Below are 18962 nucleotides of genomic sequence, written 5' to 3' on the forward strand. Positions count from 1 at the left end.
TGTGTGTGTGTGTGTGTGCAGATACCCTCAGAGGCCAGAAAAGAGCAACAGATCCTCTGGAGCTGGAGTTCTAGGTAGTTGTGTGCTGCCAATGAGGTTTTTGGGAATCAAACTCTGTAGGAACAAGAAGTTCCCTAACCACTGAGAAGTCTCCCTAGCCCAATGATTTTCTTTTTAAAATTTAGTTTAAAAACATACTAAGGGGCTGGAGAGATGGCTCAGAGGTTAAGAGCACTGGCTGCTCTTCCAGAGGTCCTGAGTTCAATTCCCAGCAACCACATGACAGCTCACAACCATCTATAATGAGATCTGGCATCCTCCTCTGAAGTTCAGGCATACATGCAGACAGAACACTATATACATAATAAATAAATAACCCTTTAAGAGACAAACTGAGACATGAGAGCTGGAGCCTTTGGTCTAAGGGTGGTAGTGGCTCCTGGTTATTGCCAACACCAGGGTCTTGTGCTCTCTTAACTCTATGTTCCTATCCCTCCCTACACTTTCAAACAGTGTCCTTTTTAATTCATTCATTTATATTGATTTACTCATTTCTTTTGAAATGGGGTCTCTCGGTGTAGCTCTGGTTACCCTGGAACTCACTTTGTAGACCTGGTTGGTCTTGAACTCACAGAGATCAGCCTGCCTCTGCCTTCTGAGTGCTGGGATTAAAGATTTGCACGTAGAGCAAACAGTGCTTTTTAAAAATCTCCACTATTCCTAGATTGCAGTGAGCCATCTGTGACCTGTCAGGATGTTGACCACTCAACTCTAATCTCCATGCACAGTTTGGGTGGCCATCTGCAGCAGCATACTGTGGGTCTTTGATCCCCGGGAAGGAAGAGTGACTGTTCCTCTTTCAGCATCCAGGTTGGATTTCAGACGGGAAGAAAGGGCAAGGCTCCAAATGGTCCTTTGCCAGAAAAGCGGGAGCTTTCTAGGAAGTTCCAGACAGTAGACTTCCACTGGAATGCCACCGCAGAAGCATTTTAACTACAGACATTGCTGTTCAGATAAGACTTCATAGATTTTCCACTAAATCATGAGACAAAACAGCACATTTGTACAAAGTTACAAATAACTTACTGGTATAATTCTTTCCTATTTCATACCTTGGAGTTTCTTTATTCAACATCAATAATAAAATTGGTACAAGCACTATAGAAAACAGTATGGATGTTCCTCAAGGGAAAAAAAAAAAAAAAAAACAGATGATTGGGCTGGGGAGATGGCTCAATGGTTAAGAGCACTGGTTGCTCTTCCAGAGGTCCTGAGTTCAATTCCCAGAAACCACATGGTGGCTCACAGCCATCTGTAATGAGAGCTGGTGCCCTGTACTGGCATGCAAGCAGAACACTGTATACATAATAAATAAATCAATTTTTTTCAAGACAGGGTTTCTTTGTGTAGCTTTGGAGCCTGTCCCAGAACTCTGGAGGCAGAAGCAGGTGGATCTCTGTGAGTTCAAGGCCAGCCTTGTCTATCAAGTAAGTTCCAGGACAGCCAGGGCTACACAGAGACCCATGTCTCAAAGAAAACAAGCAAAAAAAGCTTACAAAGAGAAACTGGGAGTAGAATAATAGTTGCCAGGAATGGGACCAGGAAACAGGTAGATGTTTGTCAAAGGGTACAAACTGACAGCTGCAAGATGATCATATTAATTCTGGGAATCTAATGTACAACAGAAATAAATGGTGATGTGTTCATTTGACTTGGTAATCAGCACAGAGTTTGTGTGTGTGTGTATCAGGTCATCATGAAATATGTCTTGAATATATTCAGTCTTTATCAATTAACTGCTTAAATATAAAACTATTATTAAATTAATTAAATATTATCATTACATTTTCATTTAAGTATTATTTGAAAGCACCAACAATACTAACTTCCATTTATCAGGCTTTTCTGAGGATTTTCCATGCATGATGCTTTTTTTTTTTTTTTGCTTGTTTGTTTGCTTGTTTTTGTTTTCTGACACAGGGCTTCTCCTGGCTGTCCTGGAACTCACTCTGTAGACCAGGCTGGTCTACTGCACTACTAGTGTGTCACTGAAAGCCTGTATCTCTTCCCCGTCTCATTTACTTCATAAGGAGGAATCCAGGAATACAGCATGGAAATGCTGGCCTCTTGTATTCTCAAAGTGGGGCACAGCAGGAATAGAAGGGAATGAGCTGGAGTTAGAGACATTAGGCATCAAGGGAAAGGATCCGAGAATAGTGATCAGAGTTCAGTTCATCTGAACAGTAAGTAAGTTCTATGAAGACAGTTAGGATTTCCATTTGGAAGCACACTTTTGGGGTGTATCATCCTTTTATTCAACAGACTGGTCAGACATTGTCCTAAGTAGATGAGAGATGAAGATGAGGTGACCTTGGGAACCAACTGAACTGGACCAGCATCGGCTTAAGGTGCTGTCTGCTGAGCTGTTTGGGGACATGTCTCAGGACCACTCTACCACATCTGCTACCCTCCTGGGTGGATAATGCTGTTCCCAAAAGGCAGGGCTATCAAATGAAAATCTCAGTGCCGGGCATGGGATACCTCCGCATGAGTTGTTGGTTAGGGGGAGTCCAGAGTCTCCCAAACTGTATAATTATTACAACTACTCTTGAGTGTTTGGTTCTAAGCAGACACGTGTGTCACTCTTCCTCTCCCCACAGCCCCCCCCTCACTGAGGGTCTTGGACATTTGAAATTCCAGTGTGAGTTGCATTGTATTTATGAAGGAAAGGACCACTTGCGATGGAAGCAGCCAGCAAAGAGCTCTTTACAGCAGCTAGAGAGGGGCCATTATGGAGTATGTTCCATGACCCTGGGCAAAGTGCTGGTACCATTCCTGGGTTTCTGGGCATCACCTGCAAAACTACAGAGCGGCAGAGGTTGTAATCAAGTCTGCTCCTTGCCTGATTCCTCTCCACTTCGGGCAGAAATGCACTCCATCTGGGAACTTCTGTCTATCGCAGCCTCAGTAGAAGACCGCAGTTGTCTGCGGTTTGATTTGCCATGACAACATTTCAATGTACAGGAGATTTAAAATACTGTCGGCACAAACCTGACTGTTGCTTTCTCTTGAAATTTACATTAGACACGTCATGGTATAAATTCACTCTCCAAGCATTTGCTTTTCCCTAAGTTTGAATCTTTTACTCCAGAACAGCCTTGTTTTGGAGAGAGTTTCGCACGCAGACTTCAAGAGAAAGCTGTGAGAGGAAGTATGCCCCAGCCAACCAACCCGCCTGCCTTAGGAGCACATCTGGAAGTGGTTTCAGGAGCAGCCTCTAAGGCACAAGGCTTGGATTCCCAGCCACTGGAGGAGGAGTGGAAGAAACCCGAGCCATTCAAGTCAACGCAAGCGGAGGTGGGTGTGGACAGCGGAGGCACACTGTCCTGGAAACAGAGCATTGGCCTTGGGGCTCCCCGGCCTCTTGGGATTTCCAATGGGATCTTAGAAGCAGTAGAAGCGAAGCTTAGCTGCCCCTGCGAGGCCAGCTGCAGTTTGAACGCTCCGCCCTGCCCGGTTCTGGACCAAGAAGCCCAAAGCCTCCCTCACCATCCATCAGGTAAATAGAGCAATTTACAAGCAAGGTACTCTTTCCATTTAGCCTCCTCTGCCTACAGTGCTGTTTATTTTGCTGTGAACTCAAAGTACATCAGAGGGGTCAGACCGCCCCAGCCACAGACAGCCTCCAAAAGTCCCTGCTGATCAATGGCATCATACTAGCAGAAGCTTCCCTATGCGACAAATCAAAGTCGTTCCGTGTACGAACATTTCCTATCTTGGGCTGTTTTTGCACAGTTTATCTACATCCTCCCACCCCTGCCCTAATAGTGTGGTTTGTTTGCATTGTATTTTAAGGATGGAGATCTGGAGTTAGATAATGTGAGTCTGCTTCTGAGCCAAAATGACCTAGTTGACTTATGATTCATGTTTTTGGAATCTGTCTTCAGAAAGTGTTTTGGAGCCTCCATCATAGAGCTGGCAATTGTGGGTTTGTTGTGGTACAGGGACCACGATGTCTGCTTTAACATGGAAAACTGTCTCATGTTCCCTTTAGGAGTACATGCACTATCTCTGATAAGTCCAGGAGACCCTCATAGTTAATCTATGATAGATAAAGTTAAGACTGGATAGTAAGCACAGAACTTGAAAAGACAGAGAACTTAGATAGTGTCTAAGCGTCTGAACAAGCTTAGAGATGCAGCGTTTGGCCCATGCAACCTGCTAGCCAATGTGACGCTCGTGGGTTGGCCTTGCCTTTGCATTTTTCTGGAAATGTTTTGGTATTGCACTTCAATGCAATATCCTTTTTGTATTACATAATAGAATTCTAGTCCTCCCTCTGATACAGCCAACACCAGAGCTGCGCCCTGCAGTTGTGAAAGCCTGGGCTGTGGGCCTGGGAGGATCTTTAGACACTTGATTCTGGTCATATCACATTGCAATGCCTACATTTCCTCGAGTGTAAAATGGAAATGAAGTGATATAATAAAACATGTGACACACAGGGTCTGCAAGGAAGTAAGGCCTCAGGGTGCCTGCCTCCCTGGCAAAGCTGATAATGAATTCGGATGACAGGAATGACCACATGTCCTGCACTGGGCAGGTGCCTGTTCTTGATGCATCCTTCCTCTGACATTCTGGTGGCTTCAAGTGTCCCTTGTCTCCCAACATGTCTTCTCCCCAGGGCCTTGCTTTCTTCCTTCTTCCACTCAAACACCTACCCCCAGCTCTCTCTTCTCTGTCTGTGCTGTTTACCTTTCCTCTCAGAGAGAAAGGCGTGTTTATTAAGCCACAGTTTTCATTTCTCATTCCCAAGAAACACTGTTTCTTACATTGCTTTCCTGATGTCAGAGATTTTAAAAGACTGTTCAGGAGGACACAATCCCACAGGAAATTAGCTCCACAAACCCCAGATGGACCAAGAAGTAGGAAAATACCTTAAATGTCCTAAGAAGTGTTACAATAAAGAATATCACTTAAGGGTGCTTAACACGGTTGTTCCCAAAGTTGAGCCATTTTATCACATCAGTGAGTGCTGCTTGAAGCATGCTCTGGGGGCTCCTGTTCTGACCACAACTGTTTTTATTTTTTAATTTTTAAATTAATTTATTTTTTCATTCCAATCCCAGTTCCCCCTCCCTCCTCTCCTCCCACTCCCCTCACCCCCCCCACTCCCATCTGCTCCTCAGAGAGGGTAAGGCCTCCGCTAGGAAGTCTACTAAGTCTCATCATCTCATTGAGGCGGGACCAAGGCACCTCCCCACTCCCACACCCCTGTGTCTAGGCTGAGCAAGGTATCTCTCCATATAGGATGGGCCCCACTAAGTCATTTTATACATTAGAGTTAGATCTTGGACCAGGTTGTGGTGGCCACAACTGTTTTTATTTTGGCTCCTATTATGATGCTCTATTTTATAGCACTCCTGGTGAGTAGGCAAGGAGTTGCCTTCTTCCTCCTCCCCTATTGCTATGGTTTGGCTGTGGGACAGGACAGATGGACCCAGAGGGGAGTCACACTCCTGTTCTCAGCCATCACAAGAGGAGACAGGCACAGCATGATTTTAGAGACTGGGGGATGGTGGCACACACCTACAATCCCAGCACTCAGGAGGCAGAGGCCGGTGAACTCTCAGTTTGAGGCCAGCTTGGCATATAGAGTGAGTTCCAGACAGCCAGGGCTACATAGAGAGACCTTGTCTTGAAATACCAAAAAGGAAAACAAGAAAGGAAGAAAGGAAGAAGGAAGGAAGGAAGGAAGAAAAGAAAAGAAAGGGTATGATGGAGAGTTCACAGAAGGAATAGGTACTGGGCGAGCAGCGGGCAAGCCAGTCACTTCCTGAAGGAAGTGAGGAAAGGGCATTCCAGGCAGGGGTGCCGCTGGCATTAAGGCTGAGGACAGAAGATGTAGATCTGGGTGTGGAGAGGCTGACTGGTAGGCACTAGTCATGAGCTGTTCATCAGGGCCAGAGGTTTGACATTGGGTTTATTCACCTTAATTTTCAGGGATACCAATTTTCAGGGTTTTAAGCAAGAATGGAATGCTCAGAGTTAGGTGGGGGAAGTAGGCTCATTTTTAAAACTGACAGATAACTGTATTTTTATAAGGTACAATGTGACATTTCAATTCAGTTGTAGAGTAAGTAGCTGGCTAAATTAGTATTCTATCACATCAAACATCTGTTATTTCTTTTTTTTCTTCTTCTTCTTTTTTTTTTTTTTTGATACAGGGTTTCTCTGTGTAGATCAGGCTGTCTGTAGACCAGGCTGGCCTCGCACTCACAGACTTACCACCTCTGCCTCCCAAGTGTTGGGATTAAAGCCGACACAGACCGATACCTGTTGTTTCTTTGTATTGGAAACACATTAGCTATTTAAAATGTACAACTATGTGTTGTCAACTCCAGTTGCCTCATGTTATTAGATGTTAGGTGTTATTTCTCTTATATAGCTGCGCCAATGTACTGTTTAGCCACAGTGTCTCCGTCTCCATCTACCCAGTGCCACAAATCATTCAGTACAGTTCTAAAGCACACTGTCTTGTGTTCTCCAAAAGTGTCAGAGTTGTGACAAGTGAAAAAACAGTGGAAGTGGCACCAATTAAGAGTAAAAAAAAACAGCTAAAGATAGAAAGCCAAGCTATAGAACACCAGATTGGAATTAAGGGAGTAGAATACGGATGATGTTATTAATGTCATTTCTCTTAGATGTGATCATGGTGCTTTGGTTCTGTGGGAGGATGTCTTTGTTTGTTTGCACTTTAGTATACCCTTGCTTTGTTTATATGTATATGAGTGTGTGTGTACACGTGTGTGGGCCCATGTTTGCTCATGTAGAAGCTAAAGGAAGATGTCAGGTGTCATGCTATTATTCCTCCTTGTTCCTTTGAGACAGCACTTCTAAACCCATCAGTCCTCCTCTCTCTGCCCCCATAACACTGGAGTTATGGGCGAACATGGTAATGCCTGGATTTTTACATAGGTGCTTGGGATTTGAACTCAGACCTCCATGCTGTGGTGGCCAGCACTCTTAACCAAAGAACAATTTCCCTAGCCCTTGCCCTACCCTCATTTTTTAAAAGAGGCATGCTGAGCCAGGTAGCACATACCTTTAATCCCAGTACTTGGGAGGCAGAAGCAGGAGGTTTTTTGTGAGTCTGAGGCCAATCTGGTCTACAAAGAGAGAGTTCCAAGGCAGCCAGAGTTACACAGAGAAACCCTGCCTCAAAATCTAAACAAACAAAAATTCTAAAAGAGGCATGCTGAAATATTTAGGGGTGATGTTGCACAATGCCTGCAACGTCAAAGTATGTGTGTGTTCGAGAGTAGGACAGCTGAGCAAATGCAACGCCTTGCTGGCCAGCTGATGAAGAGCCCATGGGTGATTTATTCTTTTAACCTTTGTAAACTTGAACTGTTTCAAGTGAAACAAAGAACAGAAAAAAATGAGGCTTCTGAAGCCTTATATGTTTCACAGTGTCTTTATATAATTATCAATCAACAAAAAAAGCCCACAGGCAGTTATGTCAGTGATTGATTGGGCATGGGGAGAGGAGGGAGGGCTGGATGAGAGGTCACTTCAGAGTCAATAAGGGGGTGAGATGAAGCAGGCTGGAAGGAAGACCTAGCACCAGTTAGGCAGTGTAACTCATCAGAGCCAGTGATGGCCCCAGTGTGGAAGGAGAAGTGGAAGAGATGGCAGGGAGCACCAAAGGGGTCTCCCAGGGCCTGAGGTGCTGAGTTCATGATGAACACACAAGGTCCATGGTTGTCCTGTAACAGGGCTGCACAGTCATCCTGGCCTATTGGTATGTTTGAGAGATTATATTGCTAGGTGCTGAACACAAGTCAGTGAACACAGAGACAAAACTCCCAGCTTCTGTGAGGCTTCCGATGTTTCACTGGGGAACAGACTTGGGAGGGGACAATAGCAGGGGCAGCCTAGTGGAGCTTGGCACTTTTTACTAAGAGTCATGGGTGGAGAGGTGGCAACACTCTGGATTGTGAGGGGAGGGGATGTTGAGGGAGTGACAAGCGGAAGGACTCTGAGGCTGGAGTCTGCCTGGCAAGGAGGCCAGGGTGATCATGTGATGTCTCAGGGAGAGGCACTGTCATCACTCTTGGCTCTTCCTAGGAGCCTGTAGCCAGTGAGGGTTTGGGGCAGAGCTGAGCACCAGGCACAGTGTGACTCAGGCTCACCACAGCTGCTTGTCTGTAGACCTGCTGAAGGGAGATAAGGCAGAACTTCTATAAGACTGTACTATGGTACAGTCAAAGATGGTGTTGGTCAGTCAGGGTGGAGGTCCTAGGGGTGCTGATAATTCTGGGTGTATTCTGAAAGCAGATCCAAGAGGATGTGTCTTCAGTCTGCACATGGACATAGAGAGACTTAAGGTAACATCCAGTTTTCTTTTGGTGGAACAATTAGAAAAATGAGGTTGTAGATAACTGGTTTGGGGGAGACTGTGGGAGATGTGTACTTCGGGGAAGCATCAGGAACTCAGAATAGAACATATGGATGCCTTCAAGCAGCGAGGCCAAGTGTCCAGTGGGATTTATGTATATGGAGTCCATATGAGATGTTTGAGCTGGGGACAGAAATGTAAGTGTGCTTGTCATGTAATTTTAAAAGTGTGAATGTTTAAAGCATGGTAGGGCACAGTGTATGCTGGAGAGGATGTGGAGTAAGGGGAACGCTTCTCCATTACTGATGGGAGTGCAAACTTATACAGCCACTTTGGATATCAGTATGGCAGTTGCTCAGACAACTGGGAATCGATCTACCTCAAGACCCAGCAATACCACTTTTGGGAATCTACCTAAAGGATGCACACTCACACCACAAGGACATTTTCTCAATTATGTTCATAGTGGCATTGTTTGTAATATCCAGAACCTGTAAACAACCTAGATGACCCTTGTTAAGTTTCTGCTGCAGCGATTGGTGGTGAAACATGAACTATGAATGAACAAACTCACGTGGAGCTTTATTGAAAAGGGAAAGAGGGGAGTGAGATGAGGAGATTGGCAGCCAACCCAAGAGAAGGAGAAGAGAGAGAGGCAGGAGAAGGTGGGAACCTTTAAAGGGAAAACTGGGCATGTGTACTGAGGCTTCACGCATTCGCAGAGTCTTCACAAAGGTGTTGGTCCTAACACCCCTCAACTGAAGAATGGATAAAGAAAATGTGGTACATTTACACAATGGACTACTACTCAGTGGTTAAAAAAAAAAGACATCTTGAAATCTGCAGGGAAATGGACAGAACTAGAAAAAAGCTATCCTGAGTGAGGTAACCCAGACCCAGAAAGACAAATACAATATGTACTCATTCATGAGTGGATATTAGACATAAAGCAAAGGATAACTAACCCACAGGCCACAATCCCAGAGAATCTAGGTAACACAGAGGACCCTAAGAGAGACATACATGGATCCACCTAGGAAGGGAAAAACAGACAATATCTCCTGAGTAAATTGAGAGTGTTGGGGGCAGGGGGAGGATAGAAGGGGAGAAGGAAGGAGAGAAGAGGAGTTGGAAAATATATAGCTCAATAAAAATATTTTTTAAAAACATGGTAGAGTTTCTTCAGGAGGAAGAGAAGAGAAAAAAAAACATAGATGGGGTGTTCTTCTTCAACCATGTTTATGTTGAAGTTCAGGATGTGGGAGCTAAAGAGATGGGGATGGAGCTGAGTAGTGGTGGTGCACACCTTTAATCCCAGTGCTTGGGAGGCAGAGGCAGGTGGATCTCTGTGTTCAAGGCCAGCCTGGTCTACAAAGAGAGATCTGGGATAGCCAGAGCTGCTACACAGAGAAACCCTGTCTCAAAAAAACAAAACAATAAATAAGTAATAGGGACAGTAGAAGAGACTAAAAGGGCACATCCTGAAAGGCGGGAAATAAGGGAGCTCTCTTATAGTCAGACTTTTCCTTCCTGCCTGCCAGCTCCCAAATAACCACGCAGGGACTTCTTATTGTGAAAGCTTGTTTGATAGCTTATGCTTGTTCTTAACTAGCTCTCATAACTTAAATTAACCTATATTTTTATTCATCTACATTCTATCCCATTTTACCTCTATCCCATTTGTGTGTTCTGATCCATTCTAAGTCTGTCTGGCTTCTTATGATTCTCCTGCCTAGCTAGCTATTGGCTGTTTAGCTTTTTATTAAACTAATCACAGTGACATATCTTCACAGAGTGTAAAGGAATATTCCACAACACTTCCCTATGACAGTGTTCAGGGGGTGTGTGAAGGAAGGGTGTGAGCATACCACCGAGGGATGCATCTCATGGAATCTTCTAGCATTCAGGAACCTTGATAACCCAGACAGTGTCCTCTTAGGCTCTGACCCAATGTTACTTTTCTTGCCATTGAGACAAAACACCCAACAAAATCAAGTAAAAAAAAAGGGTTAATTTTGGTTCAGTGTGGTATGGGCTGTCATGGCAGGGAGGACAGTGGGCTGGGAAAGCAGCAAGGAGTGATGAATCTACTATTCTGCCCTCTTTCTCCTTTTTATCCTAATTTGGGACCCTGGCATGTGAGATAGTGCCACTCCCAGAGCGTGTCTTTCTACCTCATTTAAACCTCTCTGGAAACACCCTCACAGACACAGACAGAGATGTGTCTCCTACGTGATTTCTAAGTCCTGTCAAGCTGACAATCAAGATTAAGTACTACAGGGACTACAGAGATTGCTCAGTGGTTAGGGCACATATTGCTCTTGCAGAGTGCATTGGATGTTCTATTGCTGCGATAAAACACCATGGCCAGGGGCTGGAGAGCTGACTCAGAGGTTGGGAGCGCCGACTGCTCTTCCAGAGGTCCTGAGTTCAATTCCCAGCAACCACATGATGGCTCACAACCATCCGTTATGAGATCTGGTGCCTTCTTCTGGTGTGCAGATATACATGGAAGCATAGTATTGCATACATAATAAATACATAAAATCTTAAAAAAAAAAAAACACCATGGCCAAGGAAGCCTGTGGAAGAAGAGTTTATTTGGGCTTATGGTTCCAGAGTCCTTGATGGCAACAAGTGGCAGGCATGACAGCAGGAACACAAGTTGCCAGCTCACAAATAGAATATTTGTTTAACTATGTAAAGATGTGATGCATTTGTTTTATGCTGCCTTTATTTAGTTGTACAAAAGTGTGTTGCTGTTTTACCTTACCTGCCTAAGGCACCTGATTGGTCTAATAAAAAGATGAATGGCCAATAGCTAAGCAGAGGAGGGAAAGGTTGGGTTGGTGGGCAGAGAGAAAAGGGGAGCTAGCCAGCCATCCAGCCAGACAGGAGCCAGACAGATAGACACAGAATAAGGAAAGCAGGATGGACAGTACATAAATGAGGTAAGTGAGCCTCAGGGAAGCACATAGATTAATAAAAATGGGTTGATTTTAGTTTAGGGAGAAAAAGCTAGCTAGAAACCAGCCTAAAGAGTTCATAATTAATAATAAGTCTCCCTGTCATGATTTGGGGGCTGGTGGCCCGAAGAAAGCCTGCTACAGAGCACACAGAATGGCATAAGGCTTTAAAACCTGAAAGCCTGCCCCCAGTAACATACTTTCCCCAACAAGGCCATAAACAGTGCCATTCATGGGGACAAAATGTTTAAATGTCCAAGTATACGGGGAGCATCTAATTCACACCACCGCATAGAAGACATGTTAGGTTCCATGTCAGGTGTCTCACAACTACCTGTCACAATAGCTCCCAGAGAATCCAAAGCCTCTGACCTTGATGGGCACTGACACTCATGTACACAGCTATACATGTGGATATAATTAAAAATAATAAAATAGCCGGGCGGTGGTGGCGCACGCCTTTAATCCCAGCACTCGGGAGGCAGAGGCAGGTGGATCTCTGTGAGTTTGAGACCAGCCTGGTCTACAAGAGCTAGTTCCAGGACAGCCTACAAAGCCACAGAGAAACCCTGTCTCAAAAAAACCAAAATAAATAAATAAATAAAATATTTAAAAAGATTCACTACTTCAGCTTTAGACCTTGGATTTTCTGTTGGACTCAGGTCTCTGCCTCCTTCTCTACATGTTTTTTAATAGATTTATTTATTTTTATATTGTGTGTATAGGAGGTGTTTTGCCTACATGTTAAGTGTAGCATATAAACACAGTGCCCGTGGGGGCCAGCAGAGGGCACTGGGTCACCTGGGGACCTCCCATGTGGGTGCTGGGAACTGAGCTCCAGGTACTCTGCAAGAACACTCAGTGCCCCTAATCACTGAGCATGGCATAGCCTGGTTGTGGAGGTCAGAGGACAGCTCTGGGGACTTGGTTTTCTCCTCCCATCTTTATGTCTGTTATTTTTATCTAAAAACGAGATTTTTCCACTGATAGTGACTGAACTGTGAATACTGTCCCCATTAAGTATTGTTGGTACCTTTGTGGAAACTTAGTTGACTGTGTGCTTGTATAGTTTATTTTTGAGTTCTCTGTTGTATGCCATTTGTTTGTGTCTGTTTTCATGTCAGTGTCACACTGTTTTGCTATTGTGGTGGTTTTGGAATATAATTTAACCTTAGGGAGTATGACACTTAGTTCCTGTTCAGGGATGCTTTGGCTTCATGGGACACCTGGTACTTCAATGTGGATTTTAGGGTAACTTTTCCTATTCTTTAGAAAACACCACTGGGATTATGTTAGTGGACTTGTTGAACTGCAGAGCTCTTTGTTGGCACTTATGGACATCTTGATAAGATTGAGTCTTTTGACCTCAGTCAACTTATTTGAAGGGAGATTCATAAAAAGTTCTAGAAGTTAGATGTAATAGAGTTGTCTGTTCTAGTATCAACCAGTCAGTTCCTCTTTTTTTTTTTTTTTTGACTTATTTATTTATTATATATACAGTATTCTGTTCTATCTGGATGCATGCCTGCAGGCCAGAAGAGGGCACCAAATCTCATTACAGATGGCTGTGAGACCATGTGGTTGTTGGGAATTGAACTCAGGACCTCTGGAAGAGCAGCCAGCGCTCTTAACCTCTGAGCCATCTCTCCAACCCCAATGCCTCTTATTAACGAGACTTCTGCTGTTGGCCACATGAGGTTTAAAGAGTGTTCTGTGATTGTTATATTTAATACTCACAAAAGCTTATTCCTGTGATGTTCCCATACTTTTTGCTTAGATACAATTTTAACTTATGAAAGTGTAGCAGAATTGTATAGTAAGCATTTATTTACTGACTAACTAATGATTAGTTCCGTGTCACAATCACTTTGTCTTCATCACTTCCTTTGTATACACCCCTTAATATCCTATCCCTTCACTGCTAAATGTATGTGTGTGTCTCTTGTGTTTGAGGATATATTCTATTGCTATCCACTAAGGAAATGTAACATTGATGCAATGGTATTCCTTACCTTTTCCAATAATAAATATATCACTGGTTTTATTTATTTAATTGTTTATTGATTTTTGTTTGTTTTGTTTGTTTTTGTTTTTCGAGACAGGGTTTCTCTGTGTAGCTTTGGAGCCTGCTTTGGAACTCGCTCTGTAGACCAGGCTGGCCTGGAACTCACAGAGATCCACCTGCCTCTGCCTCTGTGCTGGGACTCAGGGCGTGCACCACCACTGCCCAGATACCCTGTCTTTAAGTACATAGTCAGGGGCATTATTCACTCTCACTGTCGAGTCTCTAGAGATGTTCCAGTATTTTTTTTAAAGATTTGTTTTTATTTAGTTATATGTTTGTGAGACCAGGTGAGGGAGGGGAGGGTATGCTTGTGAGCACAGGTGCCTGAGGAGGTCAGAGGCTTTAGCTTTCTAGGCCAGAGTTACAGGCAGTCATGAGCTACCCAAATGGAGCTCGGGGACTGAACTTGGATTTGGTCCATTCTTAACCACTGAGTGGTCTCTACAAACCCAAGATAATTTTTTACCCTTTCTTGCCCCCTCCCACTCACTCATTTCCTGTAAGCTCTAAGGGAGTGGTGAGAGCTCCTGATGCCCTCCCTATCTGTGGCAGAATGTTGACAGACCAATCTTGTGCAGGTCTTACACAGGTAGTCATAGTTGCTGTGACTTCGAAAGGTCATGTGCTGCCTGGCAGACTGTGATCCACAGTACTCTTTCCTCTGGCTCTTTTGCCCCCCCCATCATATAAATGTCCCATTTATGGCTGAATACTCAGAAATCTCTTATTGCCAGTGCTTTGAGCGTTGTGAATCTGACTGTCACTCACTGCGGAGGAAGCTTCCCTGACCAAAGTTGATAGCAGAACACAGCGGACACAGAGATCTAGAAGGCAATGTGACCAGCACATTGTGCTCACTTGACAACAGTCAGCCTTTTGTTCTTTCAAGACATTCACATATTCAAAGAGTTCAGAATGAAGCACAATTTGGACTTGACTGTGCCCTGTTCTTGATAGAATAGATGAAAAGACATTGGAGGGAATACCCCAGTGTCCCTCACTTCCTGAGACTAGGGTTTCAGTTTTTTCTGCTTTTGATGATGCGGAATCCATGTACTTCACTGAGATGGGATTTTCCACTTCAATTCTTGAGAAGTCCCTTTTGCAATTAATAACTAATCAAGTGATACTTTGAGATTATGAATTTCTTGTTTCCCAACAACCTCTCACTATATTATTGGCTTACTTTTTTCTTGAATTGGCATGGTATCTAACTTTCCTAGGGCAGAGGTCTTATGTATGGTGGAGCTGCTAGGATGTGAACCTTAGTTCATGTGACTGCAAAATGGCCTTCTAACCTGGCAGCATGCTATCATATTGGAGAATGATCTCTATTTGGTCCTATGACTGCAGAAGTTTCTGTTGTGTTTACCATTGGGATTTTAAGGTCCATAAAGCCATGTTATCAGAGAGGAGATGAAACTGTAAGATGGAGAAGAGGATACAATTTAACATGGCCCACCCTCCCCAGTGCTGCAGACCGAACTGTGTACATGCCAGAGAAACAGAGGTACATTCCACCGTTTGTATAAAGCAGGCTTTCTGTGGGAATGCTTTGCTTCTCAAGGAGATGTCATGTGACTTAGAGCTTCCTACACTCTGTCTGCTTCAGGAACATCCCTCCTCCTTGACTCCTTGTGGTGCCTTGCGAGTAGCCATACCAGTGCTAATTTTCTGAAGTTGCTTGTTTCATCTCCTGGAGATTTCAGAGTTGGCAGCCTGAGAGGGAAAGATGAGCCCCCATTTGCAGCTGAGGCAGCACTTGAGCACAGTAAACTCCACCACCTGGCACCAAACTCACTGGCCCCTGATGGAATCCTAGAGAGAATTCTAGAACTTTGTGGTTCATTCATTTTGAGTTGGTACCTGTTCTACCACTGACAGACTGTGTGATTTTGACATTTGACTGGAGGATAAAGACAGTAAACGGAACAAGACTCAGAAACCCAAAACAGGAACACTGTGGGGAGAATTTCAAAGGCAGGATGTGTGCTAGGGTCTCTGAGCCCTCCTGAGCCACATTTCCCCACTTAAAGAACGAAGAGTAATGTCTCCATGTGAAAAAGAATTGTAAGAATTGAAGGAGGCAGTGGACCTAAATGACCCTCCTCCACTCGACATATTGGCCATAGCAAATGTATTTGTTTTAAAGTAATTGAACCTAGCCAGACAGAGAAGCTCACATCTTTAATCCCAGTACTCAGGAGCTAGTGGCATCTGGATCTCTATGAAACTGAGACCAGCCTGGTCTACGTAGTGAGTTCTAGGATATTCAGAGCTACATAGTGAGACCCTGTCTCAAAAAAAAAAAAAGGAAAAAGGAAAAAGGAAAGGAAGGAAGGAAGGAAGAAAGGAAGGAAGGAAAAATTTACTGACCTAAGTAGAAGTGCCCAAGGAAGAACTTCCTTCTGGAACTCTGGTACCACATGGCTTCATTCAGCAAGTGGGAGGAGGAACTATGTGGCTAAAACCATTCTGAGATGGCATTACCCCTGAAAATTAGATAAATAAGTATCACTTGGAGGTGTAAATGGATTAAAAAAATACCTAAGATCTTATCTCTGAGAAATTCTAAGCAATGTGCTGTTTCACTGAGGGTTGGGGAGGGCCACCCAAATGCACTCTTGAGTTCCTTGGTGTGCCGGAGAGGACAGGGAAATAGAGATGACAGTGTGATTGGGTATTTATAGTGAAATAAAGTCTTGCCTCAAATCTCTGGTGATGAGTTGCCTGGGTCATTGTCAACAAATTCTCACCACATTCTAGTGCAGAAACCCTGGTGTATGTCGAATCTCATTTGCCTCCTTTAGACTATGTGCTGCTGGTTCCTGGAGCTTATTAGTTACTGTCTACAGCCTCCAGTCAAAAGTGAAAGTCAGAAGTTCTCTTGAAGGACCATACAGTAGACAGAACCACTTAATTTTATAATAAACTGAGTTTCCAAGATAAATTGCTATTTATGGTAAACTTTAAAAAAAAGTCATTTTCCATCTGGACTGATTGGCAAAATGCATTATTAATGCATATATAAATGTCATAAAAATTTATTTTAGGTTTTCAGATGTAGAGTCTAGATGTGGTATCACATGCCTTTAGTCCCAGTTCTCACTCAGGAGACAGAGGCAGGTAGGTAGGTGAGGGCTCCTAGCAGTGGGATCAGGACCTGTCCCTGGTGCTTGAGCTGGCTTTTGGGAACCTATTTCCCATGCTTGATTACCTTGCCCAATCTTGATGCAGAGGAAAGAGCTTGGTCCTGCCTTATCTTGATGTACCATTCTTTGTTGACACCTATGGGAGGCCTGGCCCTTTTTGAACAGAGATGGAGACAGAGGAGTGCAAGGTCTTAGCCCAACCATGGAAGGCTGAGCTGGGAAGAGTAAGTGCACTGCTTGCCTGTTCCCCAGCCTCCCAGAATCCCGGAGACAATCAGACGCATCAGGGAGTCTAGTCAAGCAGGAACTCATTTATTGTTCCACAGCAAGCATCTTTTAAAGCAAAACACCACAGATCGGGAAAACAGGCAGCCAATAGTATTAAAGGTCAGTCTATCACATGCCTAGGTGCCCATTTGACTTCCCTCAGTGCCATCTTTGACTGGCTCGTGTGCCCTACAGAGTAGGACCACTGGCAGGATGGGGGGATATGGGGAGGGAGCAGAAACTGTGGTCAAGATGTAAAATAAATGAAAAAATTTAATTAATTAAAAAAGTAGGTAGGTGAAACTCTGTGAGTTCAACGAGACCAGTTTGATCAAAACAAGTTGCAGAACAGCTACACAAAATAAAATAAAATTTGTCTCTAATGGTTGAACTTTTGTTGTTGCTGTTGCTTTATTTTTCAAGACAGGATTGCTCTGTGTAGCCTTGGCTATTCTGGAACTCACTCTATAGAACATGCCAGTATAGGACCCAGAGATCCACTTCCCCCTGCCTCCAAAGGCATGTGCCACCACCGCCTGGCTGGACTGTACTCTTGAAGCAATGTGACTATCTTCTTTAAGCTCCTGCTTCCTTGCCATGATGGGCTATACTCTTGAACTGTGAGCCAAAACAAGTCGGTGCTCTCTTGAGTTGCCTTTGTCAGGATGCTCCATCACAGCAACAAGAAACAGAGACCACATCCAAGAGATATTTATCTTCTCCCCCAAACAGCAGTGGTAGATATATACTTCCAACATACCAGGTTTCCAGAGAAGATGCAGGTCTTAAAACTGGTGTCTTTGGCATTGATTTTTTTCTTTTAATGACATTTTGCTCTTTAGTCCACAGGTCCTCGTTCTTATCCAGGTGGATACACATGGCTCTTCTACGCAAAAGTAAGAATTGAACTTGTGAAAAGAACTATGAAGAAAGATGTTCCGAAGAGTGTTTTAATGATTCTCTCTCTCTCTCTCTCTCTCTCTCTCTCTCTCTCTCTCTCTCTCTTCTCTGTGTGTGTGTGTGTGTGTGTGTGTGTGTGTTGTATGATTTTTTTTTTTTTTGGTTTTCTGAGACAGGGTTTCTCTGTGGCTTTGGAGGCTGTCCTGGAACTAGCTCTTGTAGACCAGGCTGGTCTCGAACTCACAGAGATCCGCCTGCCTCTGCCTCCCAAGTGCTGGGATTAAAGGCATGCGCCACCACCGCCCGGTGTGTGTGATTTTCATAGATCATTTTCCCACAAGCAATTTTGGCATGGTCATTGGATGATTCCTGTGGGATGTTGTTGAGAGTTTGGTTAGAAATGGACTGACCATTATATAATATATATATATGGTTTTTTCCCTAGACAGGGTTTCTCTGGATAGACCAGCTATCCTGGAACTAGCTCTGTAAACTAGGCTAGCCTCCAGCTCATAGCACTGGGGTTATAGGCATGTGCCACCACCACCAGACCTGGATCAGATCTTTTTTTAATAAAACCTGCTATTACAATCATTTCCTTACTCTAAATAAGTATTCTCATTCATGCCTAAGCGTTTGTAAGGTTCTATTCTTGTTCTTAAAGGGTCATGTCAAGTCATCAGACCTTTTAAACATCCATATTCTTCTGATTTAGATAGAACATTATTAGTTTGAGAAAAATGGGCTGGAAAAAATGGCTCAGCTGTTAAAGGCTAGGCTCACAACCAAAAATATAAGAGAAAAACACAATAACCTAATGCTGTTACTATTACTTTTAGTGTTGCTTGATTTAAATGAAAATGAAAGGCATCCAACTAAATGTGAACCTCATATAAATGAGGAATTATTTTTAGTGTTATGTTCCAAATATTGCCTGGGACATACTTAACCTAAATTTTTTTTCCTGGCAACGTTTTGTTAGTGGTCACAGTCATGGGAGGGTCAGATATTGGGCCATCTCTCTAAACACGGTGGCAGGTGAATAGTCATCAGATCTCCTGAGACATGTAGACCTTTTACTTCTTCCTGGCATGTGGCTATCCATGGCTAAATCTTCCCCAAAAAAAGGGTGGGAGGGAGAGCTTGAAGCTGAACCTCAGCAAACTGAACCACCAAAAGGTGCCCCGTGTACTTTGGGAAGGAATCAAAGA

The 18962-nt window shown here is 43.8% G+C and overlaps 1 protein-coding gene across 2 annotated transcripts in view; it reads left to right on the top strand.

The window, feature by feature from the left end:
* The first annotated feature begins 3355 nt into the window (after positions 1–3355).
* The window catches only part of Glt8d2 (glycosyltransferase 8 domain containing 2), a 33081-nt gene continuing 17474 nt past the window's right edge, over positions 3356–18962 (top strand). The window contains exons 1-2 of one of the 2 annotated variants that reach the window (XM_035450634.1): positions 3356–3559; positions 17694–17747. In XM_035450634.1, coding sequence (XP_035306525.1) covers positions 17729–17747 — 19 coding nt within the window. In that variant the 5' untranslated portion in view covers positions 3356–3559; positions 17694–17728. The remainder of the gene's footprint in view (positions 3560–17693; positions 17748–18962) is intronic. The other variant, XM_027392535.2, reaches the window with a different exon arrangement.

The sequence above is a fragment of the Cricetulus griseus genome (genome assembly GCF_003668045.3).
Source record: "Cricetulus griseus strain 17A/GY chromosome 1 unlocalized genomic scaffold, alternate assembly CriGri-PICRH-1.0 chr1_0, whole genome shotgun sequence".
NCBI lineage: Eukaryota > Metazoa > Chordata > Mammalia > Rodentia > Cricetidae > Cricetulus > Cricetulus griseus.